This window comes from Camelus bactrianus, chromosome 32 (assembly GCF_048773025.1).
Source record: "Camelus bactrianus isolate YW-2024 breed Bactrian camel chromosome 32, ASM4877302v1, whole genome shotgun sequence".
In the NCBI taxonomy this organism is placed as follows: domain Eukaryota; kingdom Metazoa; phylum Chordata; class Mammalia; order Artiodactyla; family Camelidae; genus Camelus; species Camelus bactrianus.
Genome location: NC_133570.1, coordinates 13,427,911 through 13,454,798, shown reverse-complemented (window position 1 = coordinate 13,454,798; position 26,888 = coordinate 13,427,911). Strand labels below are relative to the sequence as shown.

The window sequence follows — 26,888 nt, the reverse complement described above, 5'->3', positions numbered from 1 at the left end:
ATAGCGGCTCTTAAAACATCACGAGAATATTCAGAAGACACAGATTTCCTTAACAGAGACTAAACAAAGATGGTAGGGACAGCCTTCCCCAAACAATGCTGCCCAGTAATTTATTTAGAACTGATACACAAGTCACTCGAAAGTGTTTAATCATCACAAACAGAATCGGGTTAATGTATCCATTTGTCCCCATTTTCTTTCTTTGTTTTTTTAAATTCCACTTGACACGGTGAAGGAAAAAAAATATAAATCTGCACTGAGAGAGAAGCATTTCCACACCTGCCTTCCTGGGGCCTGGCCACCTTCATCTCCCCACAGCTCCCAGACCAGCCTCAAAGGAGGTGCTCTGGGCGCCAACACTTTTAACTCCCACTCTCCAGAGCTCAATGCCACGGACGTTTCAGAGCCGGAACCCCAATATTTAAACCACGCCAAGAAGACAGGGCTTTCCAGCACATTCTCTCAAGGGAGTCCGTCACCCCTTCCCAGACAGGGCTGCACAAAGAAGGGCTGACCTCGCTGCACGCCTGTGGTTTATCTGACATCCAACAAAGTGCACTGCAGACTGGACTGGACTGGAATGAAGAGACTTGGCCTGGGGAGGGGTTTACGGGGACGCGCTGCGGGACCTGTCGGGCTTGGCTTCCAAGCCGCTGACCAGCCGCTGGATGTTCTGCAGTTCGCTCGTGGCCGCCTCTTTCTCCGGGCAGAGTTTGGGCGACAAGGACACGGAGCTGGAGGAGAGCGTGGAGGAGCGGCTGTTGAGTTCCGAGCCCGAGTCCACGGCCACCGAGGCCGGGCTGGCGGCCAGGGCGGCGGCTTTGCCGTCGAGCGGCCCGGCGGCCGCGGCCATGGACGGCAGGGCGGTGGTGAGCAGGCTGCTGCTGTCCGGCACCGGCACGGGGATGGAGTAGGGGCTGTAACGCAGCCGCGGGCGCATGGTGTTCAGGTTCAGGAACGGGTGGCGGTGCACGGAGCTGGAGGCCGCCGCCGAGGACGCCGCCGCTGCCGCGGCCATGTACGTGTAAGGATAGGGGAACAGGCTTCCGAAGGGCGACATGGCCAGGCCCTGGGAGGGGAAGAGAATGATGGCAGAGAGTCAGCCACTCAGGGGCAGCGCGATGGGAGAAGCCGACCTCATCCGTCACCCCTCCCCCACCCATCCCCACCTTGGGCTCATCCTTAACCTCTCTCCCTGGGGGCTCCGGAAGCCGGACACTCAGGCTTCTGTCTCTAGGTCCACCCTAGGCCAAAGTGTTCACTCCCTGTGCCTCAGCTTTCCTATATGACAAAAACCAGGGAGGTGTTCAATAATTCATGTACTTATTAGGGACTCTGTGGGTCTTAAATAAGCTGCTGCCTGCAATATGCTGGCGAATGAGACTGCTGGACATTCTCTCATCAGACTCAGTTGTTCCACCTGTTAAAGGGGGCCATAGTCTACCCCACACAAGGAGCTGGGTGCAAACCAGAGGGGATAAGATATTGGACATTTTTTTCTCATTCTTGTCACCCCACCCCTCAGTACTCCTACTCCATTCTAGAAATTTCTCAAATGAAAAAAAAATCTGGGGAAGATCGTTAAGGAAATTGCAGGGCATGGGGGGGTGAGTAGTGTGTGCAGTTGGAGGGTAAGTAAAGAGAGTAAAGGGTGTTGCTATGAAGAGAGACAAAGAAATCACCTAGCCTATGCTGGTGTTACTGGTGGAGAGACTGAGCTAAGCCCCAGCAGGCAGGAGGTCACTCAGCTGGCAGGCAGCAGGAGGATTAAAATCCAGGTACCCTGGCCTCCACCACTCCTCTCTGACCCATTTCCTTGGGCACTGCTAGTACTTGTTTGTCCAGGCACCCCCTCACCCACCTATCACCTGCCCACTGGTGACAGGAGGGTCTCCAGAAAGGGCCAGCAGAGAAATGGGAGGAATGGAGAAAGGCCAGAAGCCAACCCTTTTCTCAGTCCCCTCCTCCCCACAGAGAGGGAGGCCAGTCCTGCCTCTTGGCTCGGGGAAGGGAGACGAATGTGCTCAGACAAAACAAAAGGCAAGGGCGTGCAAAAAGCCCCCTAGAACCTTTCTCCTGGGTTCAGAGCACTTCCAGCGGCCTGAGACTTCTCCCCAGCTGCCGGAGCCCCAGCACAGCTGTCTGAGCCATACATAGGCAGCCTCAGCCTCTCCTCTGACATTTCCCACATGTGCACAAACCATTAACCCTTTGGGGAACAGGCTGGCCTGCTTGGGGTGGGGGTGGGCAGGAAACAGCGTCAAGACTCAACTCACCCCTAGAAAGTCACTTCCCTTCCCCAGGCCATGGTCTCTCCCTGGTCTAATCCCTAGGGGAGGGTTGGCTGTGAGACATTTAAGAGACATTTCAACTCTGAAGCTCAAATCGTGGCCCCTGGAATTGGCCCTGGAGTCTGCGTGGGGTAGAGTCTCAGGCCCTCTACCTACCTGCTGTGCAATCTTGGATAAGTTACTCAACATCTCTGAGCTCTGCCCTTTCATCTAGAAGTTGGAGGTGATCATAGGACCACTGTAGTCAGAATAGATCAAGTACTTAGAAGAGTGCTTGGCACATAGTAAGTGCTGTGTAGAGTTACTATCTGTAACTCGTATTCTGCTAGAAACAGATTTTGGCTTAGAAAAAAAAATTTTTTTAAGTTTTTGGAGGGAGTGCGAGGTTATGAATCGATGAGATAAGCCTTGCACCTAGTAATAAGAATTATTATGATTGAAAGCTTCCAGGCAGGGGGACTGGCTGAGGGTCTGATATCAAAGGGCAGGCATACAGGAGTGAGTGGAGGGAGGGGCTGGAGATGTGGCTGATGAATACCTGAGAGGCCAGGACGTGCTGCTGGAGGTGGAAGGGCAGAGTGGCCGCGGAAGCCCCGGATAGTCCCTGCGCCGCGGCAGCCGAGGCCATGGCCGTGGAATCCAGGCCAGAGACGCCAGTGGAGGCCCCGGACACGGTGGCCAGCAGGGGCCCCATGCCGGCTGCCATGCTGGAGAAGGCGCCCCCCATGGCGAACTGGCCAGGGTGCAGGAAGAGCGGGTGCCCGTTGAAGAACTGCTGGCCGGCCAGGCCCGGGGCGAAGCCGAGGCCGGGCAGGGGGCCCTGGCCCAGGTGCGCGGCGGCCGCGTCCGTCTGCACGGTGAGCGGCGCGAAGGCCTCCTTGCCTGGCAGCGCGCGCGCCTCCTCGGCCTTGGACGTGGCCGCGCTCTCTCGGCCCGGGCTCCGGCGCTCCTCGGCGCCCAGGCCGCGGGTGCTGGACGAGATGGTGGCCGGGCTGTGGCGAGAGTCGGGCGACGCCTTGTCCAGCCGCCCGCTGTCCCGGGGCCGGCCGCCCGGCTCGGCCGTGTAGTGGTGCGCCTTGACCGCCGGGCTGCCCTTGTCCCGGCAGGGCTCCTCCGACGTGGTGGTGGAGATCTTGGCTGCGTCGCAGGCCTCCGGGCCGTGCTCCTCTTTGCTCTCGGCCTCAGCGTCGCTCTCACCCTCGCTGGGACACAGATCTATGGGAGGAGGGGAACAGAAGCCAAGCGGAAGGGCGTTAGCTCTAAAATCCGGGCCAGTAGCCCTCCGGTTGCCCAGTTTGAATCCCAGCCGGGCCACTTCCAAGCTGTGTTACCCCGGCGAGCCCCTTAACTTCGCTGTGCCTCAGTTTCCTCATCTGCCAAGTGGGGATGATGGTATCTCAAACTTTAGTTATCACTTAGTGGAAGGATTAAATAAGCTAGTAAAAACCTTCCAGTATTTCGATATAGCTGAACCCCTCCTCCCTCCCCCAAATGGGTAGCGAATTTTCCCTTTTTTTTATTTTTGCAAGCATCAGCTGACCCCCTACTGTGTCAAAGTCTTTTCTGGACTTTTCCCATTCGTTGGAAAATCCACTTTGTAAAAATAAAAACTGCCTTACACTAAAACTCACTGCGGGAACAACTTCTGGTTAACTCTCTTTGTTCAGTGAGTGATTGAGATCAGCACCTTCCACAATTTTGTGGATTCCTTCAGAAGGACTTATTTGGAGAGAACCCTGACGTCTAACTTGGTAGTGGCAGAAGTGAACACCCCTCCCCCAACACACACACACACTCAACTGAGCGTTCTCTGTCTGCCCGGGTCTCTGCAGACAGAGACGGGTGACAAGCGGCCCACTCAGTGCCTGGAGACAATCAGAGATTCTCTTTTGCTCTCACCACACCCTCTGTGGGTGTCCTACCAGAAAGAAGAAAAAAGGGATCCCATTTTATGTCTAAAGCTTACATGGATTGAATACATAAAGGATTTTCATTTTATTTCACTGAAACAACAAGTTTCTTCCCGTTTGAGAGTGTGTGTCTTTCCAAAGAAATAGTTCTTGCTCTTGAAACAGAAAAGTGACTGGGGATTTGAACATCTCGCCCCCTCCCACCCTCTGCTCTCTCCACTGGGATTCCTGTGCCCCACCTCCTCTCCCAGGTCAACTGTTGCTCTAAAGCTGGATGTCCTCTTGGCCACCTTCCCTGTTCCAGGTGGCAGAGAACCCCTCGCCTCCCTCCAGCCTGAGGCATTTTAACCTAAAGTTCAAAGACAGTAAAAAAAAAAAGTCAGCTGTGGCTTGGTTGGAGGTGGGGGGGTGGGAAGAAAGAGAGAGAGGTGACCCAGGCCCCCACCCAGAGGGGATACAGGAATTGACAGGAGGAGGGACCGTGCCTTCCTCCCTGCCAAATCCATGTTTTGGGGGGATTCTGAGTTCTCGGACTAGTTTAGGGAGGGGGACATACCTGATCACCCCTTTTGAGATTAGGCTCCTGTTTACAAGCTTCTAGAAGGGTCTGCAGCCTGTCAGGGGTAGGTTCCCTGGTCGGTGTCCCCACCCTCAACTCTTTGGGCCTCCAAGTCCTGGAGAAATCTGAAGAATCGGCCGTGGCCAGGCAGGCTCACCTTTGAGGTTGGATGTCCCTACAGTCGAGACGGCTGGAGAGGAGGACTGAGCGAAGCAGTTGAAGGCGGCCTGTTCGCTGGAGGACTCATCAGAGGTGCCATTCTCCTTTTTGTGCCTGTCTTCGAACACCCTCATGGACTGCAGAGTGAGCTGCTTTCTGTGGCACCAGCGTTACACAACAGGACATGAATTTCCCCTCTCCAAAGAGGCGCCCACACACCTCACCTGCCTGTGCCCACGGACAACACTAATTCTCTGCAATCTGCAGGGCCCGGGGCAGCCACACAGACCCAAGCATTGTTTTGCACCCTGGAACTGGGCTGCAGAGTGTGGCACAGGCAGAGGGAGGAAGGAAGAATAGGCTTTGGTCCCATTTATTCAAGACCAGAGGGCTTCATTCGGGAAGGGGCATTGGCTGGGGCTGTGAGATCTTGTTTAAAAGCAAAGTGCAAGAGAAAAGGCTGGAGCTGGCCAGAGACAGCTGAACTGCCGGCCTTACAGAGGGAGGGGAACTGAGGACTCAAACCAGTGAACACAAACAGCCTACAGACTCCAGACCGGTTGCTAAGATTGAGAGGAAGTGGTTATTTCATGGTGCACTTTACTGTAATCGTTTCACCAACACATTAATCGGAGTTTTAAAAAAACCAATTTAGATGTTAGAAATTATTTTTTAATGCCCACCCCCTCCCCAAGGGGATAAGGTTAAAAACTGGGGCTGATTTTCTGGATTTTCCAAATTCTTTGAAAGCGGGTGGGGGAGGGGAGAGCGTCTTTTATATACTATCCAGCTGTCTGCATAATGCAAAATGATCCATGTCCCCACAGAAGGAGGGAGCCATAGATTTCTGCAGGGGACCCAGTCCTTTGGAGGGTATTTGCCAGACAAGATTGCAAAAATTCCAAAGCATTTTGTGAATGACTTGGCCCTTTCCTGGGACTTGCCCAGGATGACCTTAAATTAATTAGGAATTAATAGGCATCTGTATAGAATCTGTTACCGCTGACACTTTTCTTCTTGAGATATTCATGGTGTGGCCTAGTTAACTGCCCTTAAAGTAACATGGAGGAGGTAGAAGAAGCAGTCTACTGTAACCCCTCAGATCTTGGCCAAGCGGGAGTACCTTTTTTTTCGCCCTTCCCCCACCCTTCTCAATCTACGTACCGCATCCCACTTCTAACAGTTGAGATCTGGGACCTAGAAAAGTGATCTTCTAAATTATCTGCAAAACAACTGTCTCACCTTTTTTCTCTCCTGCCATTTCCAGTGTCCCGGAAACCTTTTGCAAAAGGGTTGTTGTCTATTTTTAACTGAGTTATCTAGAGGAGGAGACACAAGCAAGAGAGACATTGGCCTCATTTTCTAGAATGTTCTGGGGAGTGTTTCCCCCAAGTCAACAATCTACTCAGAAATCTGACTGCCAACTAGAGAAGTCATTTGGCTATACCAGGTTAAAAAGAAAGGGAGAAGGTATCATAGCTGAAATTTGGAGGTGGGGGAGTGGGAGGAGACACAGGAGACTGTGTAAGGTGGGCATCTCCCATAGGAGGCCAAACCAGGGATTCCAGGCCCCAGATGATTCTGACTGGGCAGCCATCAGCTTGGGCTTAGACATGGAAAAGCTGTCGAAAGGGCCACCTGTAGGTCTTAAAATTATGCTTTCATTTTGATTCTTTTTATACAGTGCAATTGATCATAAAATGTTATATTTCCTGCCCCCAAACACACACACACACACACACACACCCTACACACAGCACCCACGCCAACCTTTCCTGCAAATCTTATAAAATGATTTATGGGTTTCACTGCCCTTGTACCAGAGTGGGTTTGATTTTTTGCTGGGTGTGTGTGTTAGGGGGGATGTTGGAGGAATTACAATATTGACAATTACAGATTTAAAAGGACTGAATGACTGCTGGAAATGTTTATTTTCATTTATATGCCCTGCCTCCGCCATTAGGTAGAGAAGGCCCGTGGCCTCTTGCATCAAAAAAAATGCTATATTTTATTATTCCATTAACAACTTAGATTCACAGCATTCTGGATCTAGAGGGAGCATGTATTTTACAGGCTGAGAAACAATGCCATAGTATGTAATCTTTCAAATCCCTTCCCTCGGGTGGCAGGGGTCAGGGGCATGATTCTGTACATACACAGAGTTCGCTAGAGGTGGGAAGAGGGCCCCCTGGATGGACTCTTGTTCTTGGAATAAATTCCTGGATACACTTCTCGAAGAGAGAGAAGGTCCTGATGCCTCAGTCTCCAGACTAAGGAAACATACCTGGAACACTCCCATCGGTGGGCCACAGAGGACCCACCCATAGGAAGGGTGAATTCAAAACGTAAGGCATTGTCCAGTGAGCTGGGCTGGCATGGAGGTCCAGGGTTTAGAAGCTGAAGGGCAGGGGTCCTCAGGTCCCCCCTCTCTGCCCCCCGCACCCTCTGGCCCCATTAACTGCCTGATAACAGCCAAGCTGGCAACTGGTAAATCAGCAACAAGTCACTTTCTCTGTGTTTCTCTGTGCACATGCCCATGACCTTCAGGCCACCATAACTTTACACACCAGGTGCTGCCTGCTGTTCCATTTGGGGGTACTCCTAATCCCAAGTCTCAGTCCCCAGGGAGGGAAAAAAAAAAAAAAACCTTCAAATGAAGCAGTGACTTTGGTCCCCTCATCTCAAAAGCCTCAGACAACTCAATTAGCATGACCCTGTGATCAGAGTAGGTTTTTCCAAACACACACACACACACACACACACACACACACACCATAAAAAAAACACAGCAGCATAAAAGGTAATAAAAACCAGACCAGCTACTCGGGATTTCTGGCCAGGGGAGAAAAGCTGGTCCCCACTGTGATTCTCCTCCCAAGATCCCCAACGGCTTTTGCCTTCAATTTTTAGCTCGTTCCTTTCAAACCTGATTTTTTTTTTTTTTTCATCCTTCTTCCTGAAGGGGAAGAGGATGAACCTTGAAACAAACAGGAGAAATCCCAGGGTGGAGGTCGGTCGGGCAGGCGGTTATAGGAGCTCCTCACTGGCAAATTTAAGTTTGGCACTTTTTTTTCCCCAGCTCAGCTTTGGATTCCTAGCTGGTCACCCCCCCCCCAACCCCCGCCACCTTCTGCCTCTGCAATGTGCCAGTGCCCATTTCCCCGAAAGCTCTACTGAAGGTCAAATCACAGAAGAAAAATCAGACTCCCATTCTAGTGCTCTTGGAACTTTCTCCTCCTCGCAGGCGGCGGGGTGGAGGGGGAGGGTGATATTATCACCATTAGAAAGGAGAGCGCCTTCAGTTACCTTATCATTCTGGTATGCCGTCACAGCGATGAATTCGGTTTCAGGGAACAAGTAGGTCCTAAATGTACTATAAGGAAGTTTCAGGATGTCGTTGGCTCGCACAATGTGGAACCGGGGTTGGTATTTGTGCATGGAATTCAGAATCGTCTGCAAGGGCCGGGAAGAGGAGAGAGACACATCACAGGAGGATTTAGCGGGACACGAGGGGCTCTTCGGACCCCTGCCAGGCTGGCGTCTACCCCACCGAAGGGAATCAAGCTGGTAAAGGAGCCCACCTCCTCAGAATACCTCTGTGGGTACATTCAGCACCACAGATGTTATCTTCTGGAGAATCCGAATTGCTCCTCCGTTTCCAAAGGGTCCCCCCCACCCTCGCCATCTAAGGTTGATTCATACCTTGAACCCTAGCCTACCTGAGTACCAAAACTATAATTCCCCTGCCACGTTGCTTGATCACTTGGGAAGGCCAAAGTCTTAAAAGATAGAGAGAAACATGCATTTTAATTTACAAAATGATTCAGTCCTTTAAGCGCCCACTAATTGACAAGCCCAATCCACTTAAAGCCCTGAAAGGCTGAACTCGAGAGAGGAATATTTATGCCTTAATCAAATCAAGGGCTTCAAATGCAATTCCTGCCCGCTGAAGATGTTTCCGCGCCATTCACGTCTTCCTGGGCCTAATCTTTCTGCTTATTCCTCACTTATCACTCTGTTTATTTTATTGAAATGTTGGGGAGGCGTAGGGGCAGGGGGCAAAAGGTCTTTTGCGTGACTTTTACAAGCAATCTAAGTCTCCTAAAAGTTTCTCAATACTCCCTTACGGAATCCACATACACACACCCAACATGTACGCAATTTTTATCCCGGAGATCTAAGTCTCGTTTCTAATAAACCTGATATTCACCTAAGCCCGATTCCTTTTGGGTCAAAGGGAAAAAAAAAACTCTTTCAAAAAATATATTCACACCCTCTCACCAATGCAGTCAAGGTTGTGAACCTTAAAACGCTCCCAAGAAATACCATGGCTAGTTTCAAAATAGAAGTATGATATCTTAAGACGAGTCCTTTATGAACACATCACTCTAACACTGATTTTATATCTGCACGATTGCTTTTTGAACTCCCCTGTCAGGTCAAGCAGTTACCAAGACCTAGACTTGCCACAGAACAGGAGGTGGTCAAGTTTTCTTGCCCTCACTTCTCTTAGAACGCCAGGCCTTCCATTCTCCGAAGAGGAACACCCTGGAATTCTCTCTCTCCGGCTCTGTTTTCGGGGTCGAACAAGTTTGCTATGCTCCCCAACAGAGAGTCAGGGAGACACTCACGATTTTACATGAAAAGGGGAGGCACTGCCTTTGCTAGAGAGAAGAAAGAGAACATGTTTTACCGAAGGGAGCAATAAAACTTACAAATCCGTGTTTGTCCGAAATGTTGTTGGTGAGTTTCAGTTTGTGGAAAGTAACAACTTTGGACATCCACTGTTCCCCGGTAGCAGGGCTGTCTGGGTGAATGTACATTCTTTTCGGCATTTCGGGGTCAGCCTTTCCCGCCACCATCCACCGAGAATTGTGAAATTTATATCGACAGTCATCAGCAGCTATAATGTCCATCAACAAAATATATTTGGCTTTTTTATCCAGGCCAGAACATCTTACTTTAAATGGAGGAAACATTCGCCTACAGCAGGAGGGAAGAGACAAAGAAAAAAAAGAAAATCACCCAGAATCTTGGGTTGGATTCCCTATTGAATCTTAAGCTATTTAAATCAAATTTTAAACTTTCTGTTGCAATTGGTGAGCTTGTATACCGTTCAGAGTAGGGCGACTGGCTGCAAAGTTGTTTCCTTCCACAACAGAAAGATTAAATATGCTCCGTTTTTCTATTTAAAATGTCCCAAGATTCCAAACAAGTGAATGGTGGCACTGGATTGCTCTACATTCTAGTAATTTCTTTGTAATGTTTTGGTCTTCTGTATGACTTTACAGATTGCCCTCCTTCAAGAGAAATTCTTGCCTGTGCGTTTTCCTGGGGGTGTCTAGTTCTAAACACCTTGGGGTAGGATTGTAGTCAAGTTCGGTTAGTCAAGGCTAGAATCCTCCACCAGTCACGGATGAGAAAATGTTAAAAACATATCAAGAAAATAAATGTCAAGTTGCACCCCTCCCTGCTCTGGAACAGCAATCCCGCTGCTGGCGAAATGAAACTGGAGGTTGGTGAGTTCTCAAAACGAATTTTGTAGATTGGGGTGGACTCCCAGGCCTGATCACCAGTCTGCCTAGCGTGCTGCTAACCGCATTCCCCCTGCTGCTCAGGCCAGTCCCAAACTGCAAGCCTCTACCACCAAATTGCTTTTTATTTCCCAGAAGCATTGGCATTCTGTACTCTTGACTTAAAAGGGAGTGTTTCACTGTGAAACTGACCGAGTATCTTCTGGGTTGGAGGATTTTAAGCCAAACTTTGGCCTCGTTTAGCTTGGAAAGACTCAAAGCTAAAATTGAGAGGGATTTTTTTATTCCTTCAACTTTATGCCTTCATAGACTTCAATGCCATTTAAAAAAAATCAGTGATTTTAGGTGACAGGCAAAGTCTGGTCAGGCAAGAACCTCTAAACACTAGGTAAAATGTGGTTGATAATATTCACACATAAAACAGCAGGATGTGTTCCCCCACTGGCTCCTTCGGTCTGAAAACAGAATCCTAATTATCCAAAACTGCCTGTTGAACTCTCCCTCAGATTACAGGCACACAAAGTCGTGTGGACAAACCCCAAATGCCCTTCGATTTCTCTCTGACCCTCGCAGGGCCAGGCTCAGGGCCCCTGCAGACCCAGAGGCGAGGCTGGAGGGTAGTCAGGGGAAGGACAGCTCGTGCCAGGCCTCCCGTTACCACACAGACAAAAAGGGCTGGAAGTGCTTCTCTCTGAGAACAAAATGAAACAGACAAAAATACAACATCAACAAAGACAGAAGGACGTCCCAGAGAGGTTTTGAACAGTGAACTTCTGTAGTGGGGTGCTTTTCTTTCTTCCTGCAGAGATGTCTGTGTGCCATTGAAAAAGTCTGTCTATCCTGTAGGGAACCCAGGATGTAGACTCAGGTAGGAAAACCTGCCCAGGTAAGCTGAAATGTCCTGCCCCAAGGACAGGGCCCAGGAGGTCTCTGTACACAGCTCTGGGAACTAAGTTTTCCTCTAAACCGGAATAACTGTTCTGGGAGGAGAGAGATAAAAAGAAGAAAGAAACCTCCAGTAGCTTGGGAGGAGGGACTGTTGCCTGCTTACCTTCCCGACTTGGTAATGACCATCTCGGTGCCCCGCTTGTGGAACTGATCCCAAAGTTCTTTGGCCTCGAGGTGCACCTTGGGGTCATCCTCCACTTCTTCCTCGGGCTCCATAGTTTTCAGAGGCCTCAGATGTGTCTGGGGCCCCAGGGACGAGAAAGGGATGCCGGTCTCGGCCGCCCCCACCAATTGATCCATGATCGGCTTGGCCAGAGCGCCCGGCAGCGAGAGCGCCGCCGCGCCGTTGGGAGGCAGCGTCAGCGCGGGGAAGAAGGGCGGCTGGTGACCCAGCACCGCGCTCATGGCGAAGTCCGGCGCCCGGTGAGGTAGGAACGGATGGTAGGCCATGCTTGTCCCAGGAATGACCGGATCTCTCATGGAGAGGCTCATCCACTCCAGGCGGGGCGCTGGGCTCCAGCCGGGGACGAGTCCGCAGCTGCTGTTTTGTTTTGTTTTTGTTTTTTAACAACAGCACATAGTTTGGAGGGGGAAAAAAAGCAAAAAAAAAAAAAAAAAAAGGAAAAGGAAAAAAATCACAACTAAAGCACTCAAATGGAGGAGGGGAAGTGTCTTTTGGGGGAGGGGAATGCCGCTTTTAAAGAGGGCAAAGCGAGAAATCGGGAGACATAGTCGACTGGGTGACTGTCCTTGTGCCTTGCGTTTTCAAAAAGCCGCTCCTGGAAGTCGGTTTCCGAGGCGAGAGGAGCGAGCAGGGTCTGAACTCTGGCCGGAGCCCTGCCGCTTGGCTCGAAATAGACACTCCAGCCCTTAGTCCCAGGAATCGCTCCCCAGCCCCCAGTTCTTTGTTGCAAATGCGAATGGTTCTCCTAGGAGACTTTTTACCTTGTCTCTCTGCTGCTGCTTCTTCCCCCGCCCCCCTATCTCTCTGCCTCTCCCTCTGGCTCGCAGGAGGCGTCTGCAGTTGCGCTAGACCGGCGTGAACTGCGAGCGAGAGAGCGGAAAAAGTCTCTCTCCTTTTAAAAAAAAAAAAAAAATCTCTGATTGAAGCCCTCTTCTACCAGCGCTATCAAAACTTGAACTGCAAACTGGCTTCCGTTCGCCCTCCTTCTCCTTCCTCCGCTCCGAGCCTCCGGAGGGTGTCTGGGTTTCAATCCGAATCTCGCTGTGCTCTTCTCCCGCGCCTCTCTTCCTTGTCCTAAAACGTGAGCGAATTCGCTTCCTAAATCTGCGTCCAGACGCGCAGGGCAGGGAGGATTTAGAGGGGAGGAGGGAATGAAAGGAAGGGAGAGGGAGAGAGAGAGAGAGAGAGAGAGAGAGACGGAGTGGGAGAGGGAGCGCGAGGAGAGGGAGGGAGCGAGAGAAAGCCAGCGAGAGCTCCTCGCCACCCTCCTCCGCCTCTAGAATTCCCCGGGCGTCTGCTCGGAGGCTCTAGAAGGTCGGGCTCTGCTGTGGGCTGCGGGGAGCCGGAGGCCTCTTGATTGGCTCTTTGACGCTTTCGGACCAATTGTGTTGCTGCATAGGCGTGGTTTTCACAGGTCGAGTGCTGGGGGATAGAGCCGAGTTATAAAAAGAAGGTGTCGGAAACTGTAACGTCGCAGCGCCGCATCGGTACTACTGCCTGTCCTGTGAATATGTCAACATGATCAGAGGGAGGGCGGGGAGCCACTGGGGAGCGCGCGCACCGAGTCGCCTCTAGGTGGCTTATCGAGAGATCGCCGCAGCCCCAGAGCTCGCTAGCTCTGGCTCAGCCCACGTCTGAAATGCCTCAGTCATCTAGCCCGGGATCGAGGGAGGAGGCAGGGCCAGGGAGCCCGGGGGAGGGAGGCGGGAGCGAGAGAGCCGGGCCAGGAAGGCGGAGAGCGCGCCGGGCGCCGGGCAGGGGCGCTCGCCTCTCGCGCGCTCGGCTCTCCTCTCCGGCCACCGCGGCCGTTGCTCTCTTCTCCTCACCCTCTTAGCTCGGCCGCGGGCGAGCCGGGCGGACGGCTGAGGCTCCCGCGAGCTGCCATCCGGCCGCCTGGCGCAACAAAAGCCGGCCGCCGCGGAGAGGCCAGCGCCGCGGAGTCTCCAGGCTTGCGCGCTTTCCAGCCCCACGTGGAGCCAAACTCCGCCCGGCCGCCGCTCAAAGGCTCCCGAGCCCGGGTGCCTATCGGTGCGGGTCTCCCTGGCAGCAGGGCTCGCGGGCTCTGGAGCACACGGACGCAGCCAGATCTCAGCCCACGCGGTGGGGACTCTCTCCCAACTGTGCCCCACCCGAAACTGCGCAGAGACCCCAAAACCCCCCAGCACATCTGTGAACACGCGCCAGCCACCCGCGAAAACCACGTACACGCAAACACGTACACAGCCTGCGCGTCCGCGCGGGTCTACGCTCAGCTCACTCCGAGAGGCGGACTCGGGCTTTTCTGAAAGGCATTTACCAGCCCTCTTAGATCTCGTCTTCTGTTTCGATTCGGGCTCCCGGTATTCCACCTGAATGTATGTGAGTGTAGAGGGGAGATGGGAGTTCTGAACAAAGTGGGCGCAGCGAGGGACTAGGTTCTGGGCCTGTCCCCGTCCAGCCACTGCCCTCCAGTCGGCAGCGGCTAGATGCGGAGCTGCTGGGTAAGGGGTGGGCAGGCTGGTAGGGGGAGGTGCGCCAGCCCTGTATCTCATCTAGGCATCGCACTTATCTCTCGGTGCCTCAGTTCTTTCTCCACCCGGGGACTTATCTCGCCAGAAGTCGGGGGAGGGGGTGAATTTGTAAAACAAATCGTGAAACGTCCCTACCCCATAGGCGAGGTGACCGTCTCCAGTTCAGGTAGGGTGGTGGGGGAACTCAGCAAGGGTAAAGGGGAGGGAGGCAATCGGATCTTAACTATCAGACCTGTCTCCGAATTGGTAACTGTTACTATAGGTCCCTGTCCCGGTGAAAGGTGTCGCCAAACCCACATTTCTCGCTTCTAGGGGTTGGGCCTTACCTGCTTAGATGGAGGGGAATCTTGGGGACAAGGTTCTTTGACCTTTTCTGAGTTGGGAGTTTCTGCGATTGGAAAGGGAACGGAGAAAGGGCTGGTTGTGGGGCCTAGGGGGTTAAGAGACCTCAAGCTTGGGATGTGTGTCTGTGTGCAGATCGCCAGCCCAGTCCTCTCTTACATTTTGCCTCGCTGTACCCCCTAAGCCCCTAGTTCCCAGGCTCCGAAGTGGAAGCAAGTGGAGGGTGAAAATGCAGTTCCATTGTGGGCCAACTGCGCCGAGATAGGGGCGGAACTTTTGAGGCGACAGGATTTTCCAGCCTCGCATTTTTGACGCACATGGTTAAGAGCGCTTGGCGCCAGCGCTAAGAATTCCCTGAAGTCACCAGAGAGAATAGAGTGGTTCTGCGAACTCCGTCTGGCTCGCCATCTCGCCCCTTTCTTTCCCTTTCGGTCTTTCTCTGGCGTCCTCTCGGCCTCTCTCTCTCTCCAGTGGTGAAGCAAGAGGCAGCAGGGCCAGGGTGTCGGCTCACAACGCCCCCTCCCGCGTCCCTTGAGGGCCGATCCCGAAGGGTGCGAGAAGCCAGGCCTTCCCCCTCCTTACACCGACCACGGAGGTCACCGCAGGGTTTCAGGAGTCTCTGGAGGCAGAAGCCCGCCCCCTCCCCCACATTGCTGGCCGCCTGAGCCTGGGGCTGCATCGCAGCGCCTTCAGGAGCGGTCCCAAACCCCGCGGTCTGGTTTTGCCCGCACTTGCTGGCCAATCTCTGCCCCGCCGCTCCGAGTGGAAGGAAAGTAATTCTGCAGCCACCAGGTGACTAACCCCCTCTCCTCACCCACTTGGTGCCCCAAGCGTCCAGATGCCCAGGAGAGACACATTTTACTCCGCGTTCTGGCCTCCCCTCGCTTTTGGACGTGGGATGGGAGCTTACTGATTTTACTTGTAAATATCTCGACCTTCCTTTGGCCTCAACGGTGGAGGTGGACGGAGCCTGATTTCTGCGCCTCACACGGCCCCCTCCTTCACGTGGCTGCTTTTGCCCGTAGCTCTAACTTAACCCTGGGGTCACCCAAGTCGCCACTCCTGACCCCCACTCCCACTCCAGTGCGCAAAGGAAGGGGGGGAGAGGAAAGTTTGCGGGGTTCTGAATCGAAAATGTCGACATCTTGCTAATGGTCTGCAAACTTCCGCCAATTATGACTGACCTCCCAGACTCGGCCCCAGGAGGCTCGTATTATGCAGGGAGGCCGCTGTAACTTGGGATCAAAAGCGGGAAGGTGCGAACTCCTCTTTGTCTCTGCGGGGCCGCCGCGCCCCCCTCCCGGTGGGTGATAAACCCACTCTGGCGCCGGCCGTGCGCTGGGTGATTAATTTGCGAACAAACAAAAGCGGCCTGGTGGCCACCGCATTGGGGTTAAACATTGGCTAGCGTGTTCCGAAGCCTTGTGCCAGGCCTGGCGGCCGGCAGAATCCACAGGCTAGCGCGTCCCCAGCCGGGGCTTTTAGGCTCCAGCCGCGGGGCTCTACACGGTCTTTTTTTTTTTCCCCCTCCATGCAGACCCCTTGATCTTCTCTGTCTCTCTACCCGCCTCACGTTCAACAAAAGACAAACGGGAAACACTGAAGGAGTCTGCCCTTCGGCAGAGCCTGGAGAAACGGTGCTTTAAAAGAACAGGAGAAGGAGGCCAACTTTTGAATCCCAGAGGATCTGCAGAACTTCTGGTGTCCCCCAGATATTCCTCCATCTTTTGCAAAGAGTGTTCACTTAATTGCAGGCCTGATTTTTTTTAATTAAAAAAAAAACCCACCTCTCCAAATCTGTAATGTTTGCATTGTTTAAGGCGAAGAAGTAGTGTGAGTGGGATGTTAAAGTGGGGAAGGGGCAGGATGAGAATAAATGTCCAGCACGCACACCCAGACACACGCGAAACCAAATCGCCCATCCTCAGCCCGGGCCATGGTTGCGGCAGAGAAGCTAGCCTTGCGGAAGAATCACCCCGGGAGCCTCTGCTGATACCACTCTCCCCTGTGGCACCGCATGCCTCAAACTCTAAAGGGGGCAAATCGACCCTTTTGTGACCGAATGGTGTTTATCTGAAGTTTACAAAAAGAGTGGGGGGAGCCGAGGGGGAAAGGAGGGGAAAGGCGGGGTCGTTTACTTTGGCAAGTTTGCTGTAAATATTCTCTTCAGCGTGTGTGAGGTCTGGCGAGGGACTATTACACGCTTATTCCCTCTTAAACTTTCACCCACCGTTTGCCGCGGAGCTTTTTTTCAGTCCGAGGTGTCGCTAAATTGGGAACTCTGTTGACATGAAGACTGCTGTGTTTCTCCAGGGGTCTGAGGCCTAATTAAGAAGTTTCTTACGGAGGTCGGTCAAGACGTAAACTTTTTCTGGGGAGAGGCTTTCTGAGCAGAGATGGCTCCCTGTTTCTGCCCAGGGCGCCCCCCCACCCCCCCCACCCCACGCGCATGGGATCCCAGGCTCTTTTGATATTGACAAGCATTGAAACTGACTAGGTAGGTGTCCGCTTCAGGATTTGCACCCTCCTTCACGCTCAGTTCCCCTGACTGGGGACGTGATTTTCTCAGCCAGACCTCCGGGAGGGAGCTCCCTCGGGAGTGCCTAGGTTGTACAGCCGGAGTTTGCTCCTGCAGCTGGCTGCTTGCACCCCCCTCCCGACATTAGCACCCCCGTGCTACCCCAAACCTGACTTTCCCACAGGTAGTTCTGACGCCAGTGGAAGACTTCACAGACAGGGGAGGCTTGATTTCTCTCCTGGAGTTTCTCACCCCACCTCCCCCCCCAACTAACTTGCTTTAAGAGCCTAGTTCCTCTCAGGTCTAGAGGCTTTGGGATCAGTTTCTTTGATGGAGAGTCGGTTTCTGCATCTTAATTCTCTAGGGTAGTAGGTACAAGCCTCTTGGTTGGACCAGACAGGGGACCCACTTCTGTTTCTTTTTCTCTTCTCCCCTCCACCACGATTTTTTTCTTTTTCTTTTTTGTTTCTCCCATCTCTCTGCCCATCTCTTTGAAGATTCTGTGACTGCCAATCTGTGCTCTTTCTTCCTCCGTTTCCTTTTGCTTTCTCTTCTCTTCTTGGCATCTGTCTTGTTCTTGGGTTGTATGTCTCCTTCTTGTCTTGTCTCTATTGCCCAACCCTTAACTTGTTGTTCTTTCTGTTTTTTATTTACTCTCTTTTCTATTCTTTCTTCCTCTCCCCCCTTTCTATTTTCTCTGGCTTTCTTGGTCCTCTCTGAATCCCTCCTGCCTTTCTATATTTCTAGATTATCTCTGTATTCCCCCCACCCCGCCCCAATCTTTTCCAGGAACCATGACAAGCAGGAGATACCTCTTCCTGAAGTTCAAGCAAACACCTCCCCCCACCCACCCACCCACACCCTTGGCTAGGAAGATAAGGTGACTTGAGAGATAGAAAAGTGTTGGGCCCATTTGTGTAGGTTGGAAGTATCACTTTCTGCTTTTGGTATCCCCAAAGTCACCCTTTTCCCCCAGAGCTGGCTCTCACCCTGTTCCAATGCTCTGATTTCACATCCTCTCTCTTCTTCTCCCTCTCGCACCCACCCCCTTTCCAACCCTGGAGCCCAGGGTAAAGGACAGCATGTTGGACCCTAAAGCCCCAGCTCCTAGCCTCTGTCTCGCCCCAGCAGCACAGGGCTTTCCTGTAAGGCACATTTTCCTGTCCTCTGACAGCCCTCTAAATTATTGATCAGGGCGATTCAGTGCAAGAGTCTGAAGCATGTGAGAGAGAGAGAAGATTGTCAAAGTTGTCTAGCTTGGGGAAGCAGTATTTTTAGTACAGAGGCTCACTTTGGCGCCAGTTGGTTTACGCAGTTTCTAGAGCATCATTCGTTATACACTTAATCCATGCTTATCATACCTTCTTTTAATGTAAATAGGTTTTTGGCAGAGGCAAAATGAAAAGATTTCACCCTCTGCATTATTCTTATTAGCACCCACCTTTCATCAAAGCTGATCGCCCTGCAAAATGACAAATTTGTAAACGGCTAGTGATTTAGAGAAGTTGGAAGGGAAGCAAGGAAGGGAAGGATGAAGGAAGTATGTGTGTCTGGGGAGAGTGCCTCTTATCCATCTGTGAAGGGTTTTTTCCTCTCGGTCAGGAAAAGGAACTAATTGTGGTTTCCTAATTTCAAACCAATCTACATTTTCAATGCTCTCTTTGTGTGTTTTGCACAATTACTTAAAGAAAAAACCAAGATCATGCAATGGACATTTCTTAGTCCAGCAGAAATGAATTCACTAGGAAGAGACTGGGAATTTTTCTCTCTCATGTTATCTGACCCAGAATCAGCAAGGCACAGGGGCAGAGCTGACATCGGCCTTGGGCACCACCGACCACGACCACGGCTGATCTTCCTTCAACGTCCTCTTCCCAGATTCTCAGCTGGAGACAGGTAAAGGTGTAAATGGCCCGTCAGTGATTTGTCCCAGGTGGGGGTGGAATCTCGGGGACAGAATGCTTAGAAAGGGTGGAGGGGATTATAATGATATATTTTCCAATCTCCAGCTGCAGATTGAGGGTGCTTTCTGAACAGAAGCCCTTAATTCCACGGTTTCCTGTTTCTGTTTCTGTCCATTATTACTGGTGTTGTTTTTAGGTGCCAGGGGCGTGGGAGCAGTGGGGTCTTGCCCCGCGGGAGCAGGGAGATCTGTAAGTCAGAGTGCATGGCAAATCAAATGACCGCTACTGTCAGGGAGGTTGACGGGGCAAAGAAAGATCAGCTCCTCCAAATCTGCTGAACTAACTGGCCCCTGGTAGCCACAGACACGTTTTCTCAATTTGAGCACAATATCCATTACTATTTCCCGTACTGGGTTTCAATTAAAGAGGGTGGGAGCAGAGACGGAAGGCAGGAGATAAATGAAAGGGACCAGTGAGCACCAAAGTTGTGTGTGTGGGGGTAGTGTTTCCTCTTCTCTTTCCCTTTCTTTCTCGAAGCCTCGCCACTCTTCTTTGCCAGTCTGCCTGTGTTCCCAAAGGTAATGTTCTCATGCCTCCCAAATCCAATAGGCTGAGGAGATAGGGAAGGAGCTGTCACTCATAGAGATTCTTTCATATCCAGTGAAGCCCCCAAGAGAAGTAGATGTCCCTGGGGGAGCGATGGCTTTGGGAAGGGATTTTCCTTGCCCATGTGGGCATGAGGCTTCAGGGATTGGACTGGGGGTGCATTTAAAGGTCCAGGCTTCACTGTCACGTTGAAAACTGATTTTAAAAAATCCCTTCCCCCTTGTACAAGCCTATGGAAAATGTAACCTTTTTTAGTCCCAAGACCCAGGGCAGCTGGGAGGGGATTTCATCTGCCCCTCTGGCATGCCTGGCAGGTAGGGGACTTGAAAACCTGCTGCCAAGGCCAGGATTTGGGCTGTGGGTGCAGAATCCTGACTCCAGGCCTAGCCTGGCTGTCCTCAGACAGCTGCCAACTCCCCAGCCAAACAATTTGGAATCAAGCACCAGCTCTTCTCCCACCCCGTCTGCCTCCTGTGATCACTGACCCTGTACCATGGCCGCTCAGATAACTGGGCAGGGGTCGCTGCACCTCTGTGTCTTCATTACCTGATCTGGGGAGCTTCTTCTTCTGTCTTGGTAAAGTAAATTAAGAGGCCATTTCAAGTTGGAGATACCTTGCTCCCAACCCAACCATCCCTGCCTCCAAATACTACGCGAGCCCTGCCGGAGTCCTGTAGACTATCCAGGGAGCGAACCCTGTGAACTGGAGGGACAGACGTCCAGTCCTCCGGCTACCAACCTGAGCTGAAGGCTTGGGTGAAAGTTGGGACCTCTGAGACACCAGAAGCCTTTCAAAGTCTCCAGTTTGGGTTCGGAATACATGGGGGCTAGAAAAGTTTCCCTTTTTTTTTTTTTCAATTTGTATTTATGTTTTAGAGGAAGAAGAGAGAGGGAGGCAGAGACACACATACATAGAAAGAGGGAATGTTTGGAATTGTGAGAGAGCTTTTCCTAAGCGTTGCTTTTGCTGGCGCCCAGGCCTCGGTTCATTTCACCTCCAAGCCAAATATTAAAAATCCTTGGGGTTAGGGGGTAGAGCGGGCGGGCAGGCAGAGAGGAGAGGCCTTCCGGACCTAGGAACCAACCTGCCCCCTGGCTTTCCGCCTTTCGCTTGGGGAAGGAAAACTTTGGGTCCCAGGAAGAAGGTGGGAGACCGTAACAACCCAAGGCTCCCCATAAGGTCCTTTAGGGGATGGTTTCTGACCCAGGGAGTTTAACCTACTCACCCCCCCCACCCCACCCCCTTACCCCGGTTCCAAATACGGAAGCTGTGGACGTGCCTTGGTGCGGCTCCAGGCCTCACCCAGCGCGGAACCAAAGATGCTCTCGGCCTCGGATTACACCCGCACCCCTGAGGATGGAGGGGGCCAGCGCTCGGATGGGGAGGTGCCCAGCGCCCTCAGGGGCCCGCGGGGAAGCAGTGGGGTCTCTGACAGGCTGGGCTGCCCCGGCCTTCGGTCGCGACAAGGTCCCGCCAGGTCCGGGAACCCGCGTCCGCGGGCGCCGGCTCCCCGCGCCGGTTACCTGCCTTCCGTCGGCGGCTGCCGGGGCGGGGCGAGGCGAGGCCGGCTTCCCGGGCGGGAGTGCGGCCGGCCCAGCCCGCGGAACTCGCGTCTTCCCTCTAAAACTAAGATCTCAGGGATTCCAGTTAGGAGCCCCCTCACCACCCCCTCCCCAACGTCCGATGGGTCTTTTTGCAGCATTGATGAGTCCTATCTCCCGCTCCTCTCCGGCTGCAAAGGACTCATCGCGGGGTGGAGAGTAAAGACCTTGGCGGGGTCGGGGGTTGGGTACCAAAAATAAAAGAGGAATATTGCATTCTCTGTCCCTCAAAAGTGATGGGAAAACAATTACAAGGAGGTAGCCTCCTGGGAGAAAACCAGTCTGAACCAGGAAGATTTTCTTCAGGAGGAGGGAGGGAGGGGTGGAGGGAGCCATCTCCTCTCCCACCGCTGGGGTGTGTTTTTACATGTTTTCTTAGCAGCAAGTTCTATAAACAGGTCAGCCCTACGCTGCCAGCCTAGGGAGTTTGAGTCTGTCTCTGGCTTCCAGTGTAGACGCCTCTCTTTCCCACTCGCCGCCCATGCAAGGCAAACGCATGGCAGGGTCGGGGGTGGGGGGAGCGCCATCCCGCCCCCACTTCTGACTTGGAGGGTGTATTTGCTTTTGAAATAACTTCTGTCTTTAGACGGTAAAATATGAGTTCCCCACATGTCTGAGTCTGGTCTTCTGGTACCTCAAGCAGGATTTGGGTAGTTGGGGGTGGGTTGGGGGGCGGGGGAGGGGCTGCTCTAATTACCTCTGAGCTGAGTAGGGGTGGGGCGGGGATTCTGTCTTATTCAGCCCGGCCCTGCTGGGGTGCCAGGGCGCGTTATTAAACCCAGACGCTCCGTCCAGGAGTTGGGGCCATGCGGAATAGATTTACAATTAAGCCAATTGGGGCCGAATACAGCCATCCAAAGTTTGCAGGTGTAAATAATGCCTTGCTTTTTTTTTTTCCATTCCAAACGACTTCATTTCACCCACCCACCTCCACCCCTAGCTCCCCCACCCCACCCCTGCATGACTCTAGTTCTTTAGAGAGATTGGGTGGGGGGTGGGCAGGAAGGACGGTGCAGCAGTTAGGATTTTTCTATTAGACAAGTTAAAATATGATGTTGCACTCACTTTTATGTCCGTGTATTAATGCGGGGATAACCAAGACAGACTCCTCTATTTCATTTCTCCGTCTAGAATTGAGAATTGTTGAAGTCAGTGAAAGGCCTTTTGAGTGTGGGTTATGAATTCTTTTTTGTGGGCGGGGATGAGACAGATTTCTATATAACAGGGATGTTGGAGTTGAATTATTATAAAGTTTTTTAGTTGTAGACATTGGGTAAGGGAGGGGTAAGAAAAAAAAACAGGAAATTCCCTTTAGTTGGAATATCAGAACATTGCCCCAAATTGAATCTGGAAAAGAGGGGGGCCTGGCTTTCAGAGAGCAGAGCCTCGACACTTTTGACAGCTTCAGTTTAGATCTTCCTAAAGTTTGGAGAGCTGGCTGGGCAGTGTACCGGCCCCATTTCAAGGCTATATTCCATTGCACTATTTAAACATAATAGGATATGCATGTGTTTCTACAATGTTCTATGTGGATACAAGTGTGTACATATGGACCTTCCAGATAGCCCCAAATGCGAAATTAAATCTCAGATTTAAAAATACATTGCAATCACACCTCACAGGCAGACTCCCATTTGATCAATAGAGACAGTTAAATTTGTTTTGCAGCTACACAGTTACTCCCTTTCTCTCTTAGCAATAAAGTCTGTCTGTTACAAATTAGCAGGGAATTGGAGAATATGCCCCCCCCCACCCCAACTGTTGTTCAGTGTTTTTAGTCTTGCACTAACCCGCACAATAATATATGTAGTATGTGTGTACACAGGCGCTTTTCCAAAAAATTAGCGATAACATTGCGGGTGTATGAAGAGTGGTGTTTTTCTCCCACTGCATGTAAGATTCGGTCCAGGGTGAGTTGTTCCTCTGGACACCCATCACTAGGGGACTGACACCCACGAGGATCTCGGGGAAGGAGTCTTTCCAGCCTGGGTTGCATGCAAGGGCAGGGAATCAAGGCGCCTGGCTCCAACCAGTATAAGGTCATAGGTATAGAATTAGGGAGACAGGACTTAACATGTTCACAGCAAAAAGAGAGAAAGACTCAAACGAGCTCGGGACAAAACCCCCGAGCTGCCACGAGGAAGTTTCCAAGCAGTGGTGGTGCAGACATTATTTTTTTTCTTTTTTCTTTCTTTTCTCTTTTTCTTCCTCTAAAAAACTTCCCTGTCCAGTGCATATCCTGGGCATAAATAAAAGGAGGGGTGGGGGGATTGAACGTTGGATGAACCTGAATCAGCCGTAAGCAATGCGGGGAGAACGTGGGGAGGTGTAGAACATAGGTGTGCCCTAATTTCAGGGCTACGGGGAATGGATGGAAGAAGAGACCGCTTCCCACTTGGAAACCTCCACACCTTGTTTTCAGTAGAGACTCGCCAGGAACCTCTGTCCAGGGTGACCTTGCCGTCTCGCCGCTGGATGGCGCTGGAGGGAGAGGAGGCTGGCGGACAGTCATCCTCTGTGTACCCTGCAAGCCTGAGCGAATCTCCACTGACACAGGGGGTTGGAACCTCAGTTTTGAACTACAGCAGTGGAGTGGCAGCTCCAGATGTACCAGGAGGCTGGAGCTGTTCCTGGAGGCTGGGGTGGGAGAGGGTCCCCCAGAGTCTGTCGGATCTGGAAGTTGGACCGTGGGAGACTGGGCAAGAACTAAGATGCGGGGAAAGATGGTTCTCAGGGTGAACTAGTGCCTCATTTTAGGTGCCACCTGCACAAGCTCCTGTTTATCGGGAAAGGGGTGTGTGTGTGTGTGTGTGTGTGTGTGTGTGTGTGTGTGTGTGTGTGTGTGTGTAGGTAGGGAAGGGAGTGGTCTGGAAAGGAGACCAGCCAGATAGGTATGGAGATTAGAAAAGGGCTCACGATTTGCAGAACCTCACTATCCCCTCTCTTTTTTGCAAAGGCCAATCTGATGCTCCCCCAGCCCAAGTATGCACCATCGAATTGGAGTGGCTGGCTTTACCAGCCAGAATTGTGCCTGGCATTGGGACTCTCAGGGCTAGGGTGCATGCTGCTCTCGGGCTCCTTGGGGACTCGGCACTGCACATTGCCAGACCTGCCTGAGACCTCATCTGGGAGTGTCTCTCTGAAGGCAAATGAGAGCTCAGACTGGCTGCTCTGCAGCCAAAAGAGGATCTGAGCACCACAATTTTGGCAAGAATAAGTTCATGCAACACTTACTGGGCACTTACTATGTACCAGGCATGGCGTTAGACGTTGCAATCTTGTCAAAAGTTACTCAAAGAGCTAGAAAGGGAAAAAAATCAACCTTAAGCAAAGAAGTTAATCAGCTACATGGTCTGGGTAAGAGTGCCTAATATTAGTTCTCTACTATGTAAGCTTCTGGAGGAGGGGGACTCATTATATCTCCACCTCCGATCACAGTGCTTGATAATCAGTAGTGCTCAGTAAATAATCTTTCAATACAGGAATGAAAGTGAATGAAAAAGGGGAAAGAAGGCACTAGAAGGGATTCTCTGTGTATATGAAAAACAAATGACCACTTCCAAAGCGCATTTTTAAAAAAGCATCAAATTTTTAGCTGCTCCCCCAGAGAGATTCTGATATATAAAGTGGGACGGTGAAAAGATGGTAGTGGGAAGAGAAATCTGGTGTAATGGATAGAAGCATTCACTTAGACATCCACAAGTAGTGACTGAGAGGCTTCTCTGTCTGGGTACCCTGTTAAGCTCTGGAGTTTGTGGGCAAAGAGATGGGTCCTCGCCAGCTTGATGCTTATGGGCCTCAGCGTTCTTCACTGCAGTTTAAAAGAAAAAGTAAATAATTCCCATTTTAAAGATGAGGAAAGTTGAGGCCAGGAAGGGTGGTATGGGTGAGGGCTTAAGTTCAAGGTCTTAGGGCAGGAAGGCTGAATTAAAGTCCAGTGCCCAGCTCTTCTGCGCACTGGGCAGAGGGAAGACTGGGCGACTTTCATTCCCGGGAAGAGGCAGCGTCTGGGAGCCCTGGAAATCCTGGTGGTGCTACTGACTGCCGGCCAGGTCACCATGAAGCCCTTCTTAGGGGGAACAGAAGTCTATATCCCGCTACGGTTGCGCAAAGGCCGTTCCCAGATCTGCTAGTCCTAGATCCGACCTTAGGGCTGTGAAGAGGGATCTAACCTCTAGACTCCCCTATCTGGGTTTTGTTTTTTTTTTTCCTTCCACTCAACGAGTACACCTTGCTTACAACCAAGCAGCACTCCCACACTTTACAGACAGGAAACTGGGACAGATAGCTAGAGAGTCTTGCCTAAGTTCACATTGCTAAAAAGTGACAGCAAAGAAACTTCTGCCCCCGCCAAGGTTTTTACATTTCTGTGCAGACCCCTCCCTTCATTTGTACCCCAATGCCCAGCTCAGCCTGGCATGAGCAGAGCGTTCATCAAATGTTGGTTGATTGAACAAACTTAATTCTTGTTTGTTTTTGTGTGTTTGTTTTAAAAATAGAACAAACTAAAAAATGAACCAATGATCGAATAAAGGGGAGTGGGGTGAGAAGCTCGTTTCCCAGACTCCCTACGTGGGGGTGGGACGGACTTGGGTCACTCGCGTGTCATCCCGCAGCCGCGAGGCCACTTCCCACCAGCTTTACAAAGACGGCTGTGATTTCCTTCCGTCTATATTTTCGTCCTAGACTTCGTTGGGTTGATCGATGGAGGAGACGAGCTGACCCATCGCGAGGTCAATACAATCAATGGGGTCCTCCACGACCACGCGGAAATCGCCTTCATTGCTGTGCGCTGGGTTCCCCCCAAACCCAGGGATTTAGGGTTTCTCGCTCCCCGATGTCGTTACTGAACTACAGAAGATGGAAGAGGATGGAGGTAGTGGGCGGGGGAAAAAGCCTCAAGCCTCACTCCGGGGGAGCCTCTGGGAACACCAGGTCGGGAGCCCCACCCCACCCAGCCCACCAAGCGCTCTCAAAGCTCTTGTAAATTTCGTTCTGGCGCTTCTCGCCTTGAAATCACACACCCGCGTCTCTGTGCAGCCGGTCTGCTCTCCTTAGCCCTCCGTTATTCACCTAAGAAATGGGTTTGTTACGAAATGCTATTTATTGGAAAGAATATTTGTGAAAAACCCAACGAGGATGATAATGTTTCCTCATGTCAGCTCATTAAATAAAACTGTCCGAGGAGGGGGAGGGTATAGTTCAGTGGTAGAGTGCGTGCTTAGCATGCACGAGGTCCAGGGTTCAATCCCCAGTCCCTCCATTATAAAATAAGTAAACCTAGTTACCTCCCCCCCTAAAAAAATTTAATTTAATTAAAAAAAAATCCGAGGAGGCAGGCGCCTTCTCAGTGACCTCCATTTCCCAGGTGAGGAAACTGAGTCATGCTGAGAAATACGGACTTGCCCGAGGTCCCAAAGCTAGTCTTTTCTGGAGCTGAGATTCAAACTGGGGAATCTGTAACTCATTGTCTGGCTTTTAACGACAAGGCAAGGCAGTAGGTGTGCACACACAGTAGGTATACAGCAGAGATGCATTTCCTTTACTTTTGCCCTTTAGGGAGGAGACATTCCATTTAACCCTTTTCCAGGCAGATCTGGAAACTGCCTTGATGCGTTGGTCCTTTCCTTCTGGAAGCAGATATAAGGGGGGTGGGGGGAGAGGTTGGAATCTGACAAACCTTTTTAAACTGGGAAATCCAGAGCTTTCAAGACCCCTTTTTTTTGTACGAAGGAAGGAGGAGGGGGTGTGTGTGTGTGTGTGTGTGTACGTGGAATCAATATGGTCCAGACAGCCCTTCACAAAGGGGCTCCAGGCGGGC

At 51.7% G+C, this 26,888-nt stretch overlaps 1 protein-coding gene and 2 long non-coding RNA genes across 8 annotated transcripts in view; 2 read left to right on the top strand and 1 right to left on the bottom strand.

Moving 5' to 3' along the window:
- Nucleotides 1–26,888, top strand: part of LOC123619309 (uncharacterized) — a 578,093-nt gene that overhangs the window by 64,611 nt on the left and 486,594 nt on the right. For 3 of the 5 annotated variants that reach the window (XR_012503694.1, XR_012503693.1, XR_012503695.1), the window contains exons 1-2: nt 12,547–12,666; nt 18,743–18,851. The exons of 1 other annotated variant lie outside the window; for it this stretch is intronic. This is a non-coding gene — a long non-coding RNA (uncharacterized LOC123619309). Of the gene's footprint in view, nt 1–12,546; nt 12,667–18,742; nt 18,852–26,888 lie in introns of those variants that run through there. One more of the 5 variants, XR_012503692.1, reaches the window with a different exon arrangement.
- On the bottom strand, nt 467–12,568 carry TBX3 (T-box transcription factor 3). Of its 2 annotated transcripts, XM_074356474.1 has the most exons (8): nt 11,505–12,568; nt 9,635–9,902; nt 8,639–8,698; nt 8,226–8,372; nt 6,162–6,238; nt 4,918–5,075; nt 2,830–3,506; nt 467–1,069 (listed from the first exon to the last, which is right to left on the bottom strand). In XM_074356474.1, exons 1-8 carry the CDS (start codon nt 11,891–11,893, stop codon nt 608–610), a joined length of 2,238 nt encoding a protein of 745 aa, XP_074212575.1. In that variant the 5' UTR covers nt 11,894–12,568; the 3' UTR covers nt 467–607. The 2 variants fall into 2 exon arrangements, with proteins under 2 accessions (XP_074212575.1, XP_074212576.1); XM_074356475.1 differs by lacking the exon at nt 8,639–8,698 and having other exon boundaries at nt 470–1,069.
- On the top strand, nt 13,323–16,233 carry LOC141575811 (uncharacterized). The gene is made up of 2 exons (XR_012503696.1): nt 13,323–13,939; nt 15,975–16,233. It is a non-coding gene; the product is annotated as an uncharacterized LOC141575811 (long non-coding RNA).

Bases quoted from the DNA above. Each gene is read 5' to 3' on its own strand.
- TBX3 (XM_074356474.1), bottom strand. From the start codon at position 11,893: ATGAGCCTCTCCATGAGAGATCCGGTCATTCCTGGGACAAGCATGGCC. The intron at 8,699-9,634 runs GTAAGTTTTATT...CTATCTTTTAAG, and splicing joins TTTCGGACAAACACGGATTT to ACTTTGGCCTTCCCAAGTGA. The intron at 6,239-8,225 runs GTAACTGAAGGC...CTCCTCCTCTAG, and splicing joins CGGCATACCAGAATGATAAG to ATAACTCAGTTAAAAATAGA.